This window comes from Mycetomoellerius zeteki, unplaced genomic scaffold, assembly GCF_001594055.1.
Source record: "Mycetomoellerius zeteki isolate Tzet28-1 unplaced genomic scaffold, Tzet1.0 scaffold189, whole genome shotgun sequence".
In the NCBI taxonomy this organism is placed as follows: Eukaryota; Metazoa; Arthropoda; class Insecta; order Hymenoptera; family Formicidae; genus Mycetomoellerius; species Mycetomoellerius zeteki.
The window spans coordinates 13,150-19,281 of NW_017256846.1; the positions used below are offsets into that span (position 1 = coordinate 13,150).

A 6,132-nucleotide genomic window follows, 5' to 3' on the forward strand; every position below is an offset into this window, starting at 1 on the left:
TATATATATATATATATATATATTACTCATATTTTATTGATTTTTCAGAGGGATTACGTAGTTTGGCTAAACAAGTCAATGAGGAAAATACTTCATTGCGGTCTTGTAAGGAACTTGTTGCAGAATCATACAAATATTTTGAATCGTTAATGGATATTGCTACGGAAATAGCATTAGCTGCTGCTCTTGTCAATATGTGCCAATCATTAATGAAACATTCTGAGACTTATATCCAAGAGCATAAGAGTAAACATGGTAAATGGTATAAGTATTTGATAAATATTGAAAATTTTGCAAATTTTTTAATTATATTATGGATTTTAGCAAAATTAGCATATGGATTTCTTTGCTTGGAGTGGCCCGAAGACAAGCATACTGGTTCTCAATATAGATTATTTGTTATTCAGTTATTAAATAACTGGATAGATAATGAACTGTCGCCATTAGATACAGTAACATCAGTTTTAGAATGGTTACCAGATGAAGTCAGCAATTTTGAAAATATTCAAAGCTCTTTAACAAGAATACCTTCTGTGAAAAGAAATATTTTTCATTTGTTATATAAAAAATTATTTGACGGTTTAATTAAAGGTATAAATATATCGTTATTAGCGGTCAACTCGTAAGTATTATTTTATTTCTTTAAAATGTAGAAGTCAAATTCATTAAAAAAAATGTTGAACGAATTTTATGCTATTATTATGCTATTATTGTTTTATATAGAATTATTTTTAAGGATTTATTAGAGTATGAATACGCATACAAATTCTTTTAAAATTTGTTGAGCAAATCTTTTTTTTAGAGATCCAAAAAGAATAAAGATATGGCACAATATTACTTTAAATGTTCAAAAACTTGCGCAAATTTGTAAAACTTTGAAAACAAAGACTATCATACAACTATTTTTGCGTTACATGCCAATGTTAATAAAACAATTTCTAAATATTGGTATGCCAATACTTGAATATAATCTGAAATATCAAACAGACGATGTAACTAGTATTCTAAAAATGATGCAAAGTAAGGAATAACTATTTTTATTGACAAGAATAATTCCGTATAACATAATTTAATTTTAGATTATTATAGATTATTTGACAAATTTGGAATCAATGTTTCGTCATTGTCGATAAAAATGTAAAAGAAAATTTATTGTTATAAAGAAACTTGCCAATCTTTATGAATTCTGAGTTCCTTGCGGCTAATAATGGAACTTAGCTAAAATGATTATTAAAGAATCAAAATGTTCCATACAATTTTTTTGTTGACACTGTTTAGAGATATTTGAAAAATTAGAAAAATATATTAAAAATATTTTTATTTTTTTTCTCTACGTCCAGAGTGTTAGTTGTAACGTTATTGGAAATTCTTTGCTTATTATAGCAAAAATTCAATCGAGGCACGCGAATCGAACACTACACAATACTTCTTCGCGATTTACTCTAATCGTAAAAAATAATCAACGTACTTTATCTCCTACTAATTTACGGTATCTAGTTGTTTGCATTGCTTACACTCCAATTTATTTCAAAGTTGTATAAAAAAATTCTTTAATCTTACCTGGAATTTTGGGCAAAAATATTTCGAAAAAATTTGAGAATTTTTTTTGCAAGATTTCAGTAAACATTCTGAATATATACAATTCATTATTAGTCGTAAGGGGCCTAAAATAAACAAAGTTTTTTGCTCAAATTAGTTTTATGTTCTTTTACTTGTAAGCATTTAAAGTAGCAGATATATTTTAATCAATCTAGCTGATCTATTTATCTAATTCATAAAAAACTTTTTGTTTTCAATCTTTTTGTAGTCATAAAAAATCTGAATATTTTTGTTAAAATTGTTTCTAAATTTATCAAAAAATCTTTTAGTTAAGTTAAAATCTTGAATTATAAAACATTCTACAATAGAAAATACTCTAGCTTCATTTGGACGCTCACACGCTGTAAGTTTCATTCTATTTTTTTCTGCATGTGTACGATAAAGATAGAATGAAGTTTACAGTACATGAGCATTCAAATCGAACGCAGCTCCTAATAATAGAAAATAAGTAAAAAGATTAGTTTTCTAATTTATTCACCATAGATGTTATGTTTAGGTGGTACACGATACTTACATGCCATATGTTGCGACTGCACAGAAAAAAGGAATTTACTATTGTTTAAATATGTGCCTATAGCGAAATCTACATTAGAGAAATTAGTTTATAGTGTCAAAGGAATGTTGGTCCTTAACGATAGTGCAACAGCATTTTGGATGGGAAATCTTGTCAATAAGAATTTAGACGGCCAGGAAATTTTTTCGCAGGTTTTTATCATTTTAGATTTTGATTTATTTTGTTTTGCATATTGTATTGAATGAAACAAAACTTTGCTAATGAAAATGAATTTATTATTTTTCTAGACGTCATCAGAGGAAACTACTTTACCAGACATGAATATAAATTCAGAAGAATTAACAAATGCATCATCTGAAATTTTGGACTCCGATTTAGACGAAAATTTAATAGAAGAAATAGAAGACGAAAATGATGATGTTGATGAATCGTAATCGTATAATGAGAAAGAATATAAGCTTCTGCGATTTAATTACAGAAATAATATTTTATTGAAATATTGCATTATATTATAGCATATCTAGTTTTTTTTTTATTTTATTAAAAAGAATGTTACGAAAAGGCTTGTTTTTGTTGTGTTCGTGGAAGGTAAGATCAATATTATTCATTTCTTGTAATTTTTAAGATGAGGATTTCGAGTGCTTAAAATTACATGTCGGAAATATTATACATAAAAAATTGAGTTTAAAGTTGAGAAAACGCTTGCCGTCGCACTGCGACGGTCGTAGTCTTCTTCTTCTTGTTTCTTCTTTTTCTATTAATAGCTAAGAACCCTGTCCCGAAGCTAACGCCCCACCAAACATCCCCCTCTTAACAGAGTTTATAAAAAGGGAGTCCTCCGGAGGAGCAGCTCAGTATCAGTGCGCTCCTCGACCGGCAAAGTTCACGAAACGTTGGTGTTATCAACTTTATTTCTTATTAATTTTTTAACAAATAACGAGCGCCGGCTAAAATCTGTTAGGAGTTACTAAAAATCATGACCTTGACAACATATGTCAAGATCAAAGTAATCGGATTCCCCTAAAGTGCACATTACTTTAATTTTATGATTATCATTTCTATCCGGTTTATCAGTTTAAATTTTGATTCCAAAGAAAAAATATCCGGTAAACTTTTAACATGGCAATTCTAACAAAGAGTCGGAAAGATAAACGAAATTTAATCTACAAAGACTGATATAATGTGGAAAAAGATGAAAGAAATTTGACGAAATTTCATCAATGTTCAAGGGAAAGATCCTTGTTTCGTGATTTCGTTCTGTGTGTGTGTGTATATATATGTATGTATATGAGAGAGAGAGAGAGAGAGAGAGAGAGAGAGAGAGAGAGAGAGAGATACAGAGAATATCTATTTACATGTACATATACATCTGAATTGCCAAGTTTTCATGATACTCTGAGACACTATCTTTATCACACACGTTTACTGCAAGTTTCTTGCAAGATTTTATCGGGATCTATACTTAGATATCCATTAAACTAACCTTGTCCATATTGCATCGCTGCTGACACTTTAAATTATCGAGAACTGCCATTCGATCTGAGATATTACACGCCAGAGAGATCAATCGCTTATGCGGGGTCTACAATAGAAGTTGTAGCGATCGTAGGGTCTTAAGTCGTAGAAAATTGATCAATCACAGTCGAATATGAGAAGAATAATCGACTGTGATTGGTCAATTTTCTACGACTTAAGACCCTACGACCGCTACGACTTCTATTGTAGACCCCGCGAATGCGAGCGAATAATGAAATAAAAACAACTCGAAGAAACTTTTGTTTCAATGTCCACGATATGCGATATTCTTCACACTAAATCACCCTCAGATGTGTTTTCCATTCAATAATAATGCAAAAACACTATAAAAATATTTGCTTCGTTATTTTATATTGACTAACAAATACTGCATTTAATGGGTCTGTTTTTTATGGCATGAACTAGTGTTTTGGAACTTAAAGCGAGATAGGTATAGTGCAGTTTAGTGCAGGAATAAAAAAACAGACCTAATATATTCAATTAGAATTCATTCATTTCAATTCTCTCTCTCTCTCTCTCTCTCTCTCTCTCTCTCTCTCTCCGGGATTGAAAAATAAGAATCAACGATTATTAGTTGTTTCGTTCACTTTCTTTCTCTACAGAAATATTAAATTTTTAATCAATCTGATGAAATATTAATGCTACCATTTATTACACGCAGTTGCGCATCTGTATATTTGTCGAGCAAACGCATCGTACACGGAAAGAATGATTTTGTTATATAGTACGTAAAAAGAATTATGTTCGACCATCTAAATAATTATATTGGACGCTCAAGTCGATTACTAAAATGTCAAAATATTTTACAGCATTATTATGCTTGAGGGTCCTACATAATTATTCTGATGGTCCAACATAATTATTTTCAGATCTTTATCTAGCCTAATTATTACTTAATTTTTATGTACTTCAACAGAACCATTCTTTCATGAAAATCGTCTGAAATGATCGATATGCAATGAATCCAACTAAAGCTAATTATTCATGAAAAGTTCGATTATATACCCAATATGTCGAATATTTCGGAACAGCAAAAGAATTTTCATAGAATGTTCGAATGTTAATAAAATGTACGAAATATTCTATGAACACTTTTGTATATATCACGATAATCACTCATCCACGACCAGTACGCATCCCCGCCAACAGAGGGCCGCGGTGGAAATGTATTAACTCATAAATACGAATTGTGTGAGAAAGAACGCAGCATTTCATGAAACATTCAAATTGGAATCCAATTGAAATTAAACGAATTTTGTATTTTTAATACTACAATTTCGTTTAAAAATTAATTCAAGGACATTCGGACCTGAAATTTCTTTAAAAATTACAATTTTGCAGAAAATATGGAATATTTTCCGAATATTGTCCTTAATATGTAACGATGTATGAATAGAAATTTGACGATTATTATTTGAATGTTGCCTTACATTTTAAAAATGTCGGGATATTCCGGAATATTCTTAGAATATCATTTTGGGATTTTAGGACTATTTCAGGAATATTTAGCGTTAGCTGGAAAAGAACACGAGCGGGAACAAATAATATTCACGAAAAAATCACGAGAATATTCTTATATTCGAATAACAAATCGCGAGCATTACACACCGACAAATTGCACGAGGAGGGAAAAGAGATGTGTACAAAATGCAATTATCACAAACGCAGACTGCATATTTGGGTACAAAAATATAGGGACTGATAATCAGCGTTGTAACTTTACCGCAAAATAGTCTCTTACAATTAGACGTTAATATAGCGCGATTGAATATAGAAACGAAATTTTGTCACGAAGCGCGGATCCTCCTTTTTTTTTTCTTGTAAAAGATTCGAGATGCATGAGTTCGCAACAAAAGTCACTCATTCCTACCCCACTAGCTTTTATACGAGATCCTCTCTTAAACCTGCATCAGACTACGCCTACGCATTGGAGATTGTAAAATTGAAGAATGAAATTTAATCAGATAATTTTAATTTTAATCCGTTTTGATTGAATTCTAATCTCAAATTTGTAATTTTTAATCTTCAATGCGTAATCTGATACGAACTTTAGAGAACTGTATCAGAGAACAACGTGTTCCGTGCGATCGCGGGCAAGAATAAGCGAACGGAGTAGGTAAAGATGCAACAAGAGGAAATAAGATAACGAAACGCTGTGTAATTTATGGAAAGAAAAACGCATTTTTCTGTACATTTACACGCGCTTCATAAAAAAATCACGACCAACTCACATGTGTGGTTGGAGACCCTTTCTTTTATCATCTATCCTTTCAACATTACACTCCTTGTTATTAACATCTCTCTCATTGTCCTCATACACACATACGCGCGAATTATCCTCATTTTATTTATCCATTCCGCTGATGCACTTTGTGTCTCTCGTCCGTCTCACTGTGTGATGTATTCCATATCAATGAAACTTTAGAAAAACAGAGTTTTGTGTGGTTGACGGGCTTAAAAAGACAAAACTAAGTGATGGCACG

The 6,132-nt window shown here is 30.9% G+C and overlaps 1 protein-coding gene across 1 annotated transcript in view; it reads left to right on the forward strand.

Moving 5' to 3' along the window:
- Positions 1 to 2,582, forward strand: part of Fancd2 — a 9,521-nt gene extending 6,939 nt beyond the window's left edge. Inside the window, exons 11-15 of the mRNA XM_018446817.1 lie at positions 49 to 255; positions 325 to 622; positions 803 to 1,020; positions 2,096 to 2,304; positions 2,401 to 2,582. Of these exons, the coding sequence (XP_018302319.1) occupies positions 49 to 255; positions 325 to 622; positions 803 to 1,020; positions 2,096 to 2,304; positions 2,401 to 2,547 (1,079 nt within the window). The 3' untranslated portion in view covers positions 2,548 to 2,582. The remainder of the gene's footprint in view (positions 1 to 48; positions 256 to 324; positions 623 to 802; positions 1,021 to 2,095; positions 2,305 to 2,400) is intronic.
- Positions 2,583 to 6,132: the final 3,550 nt, after the last annotated feature.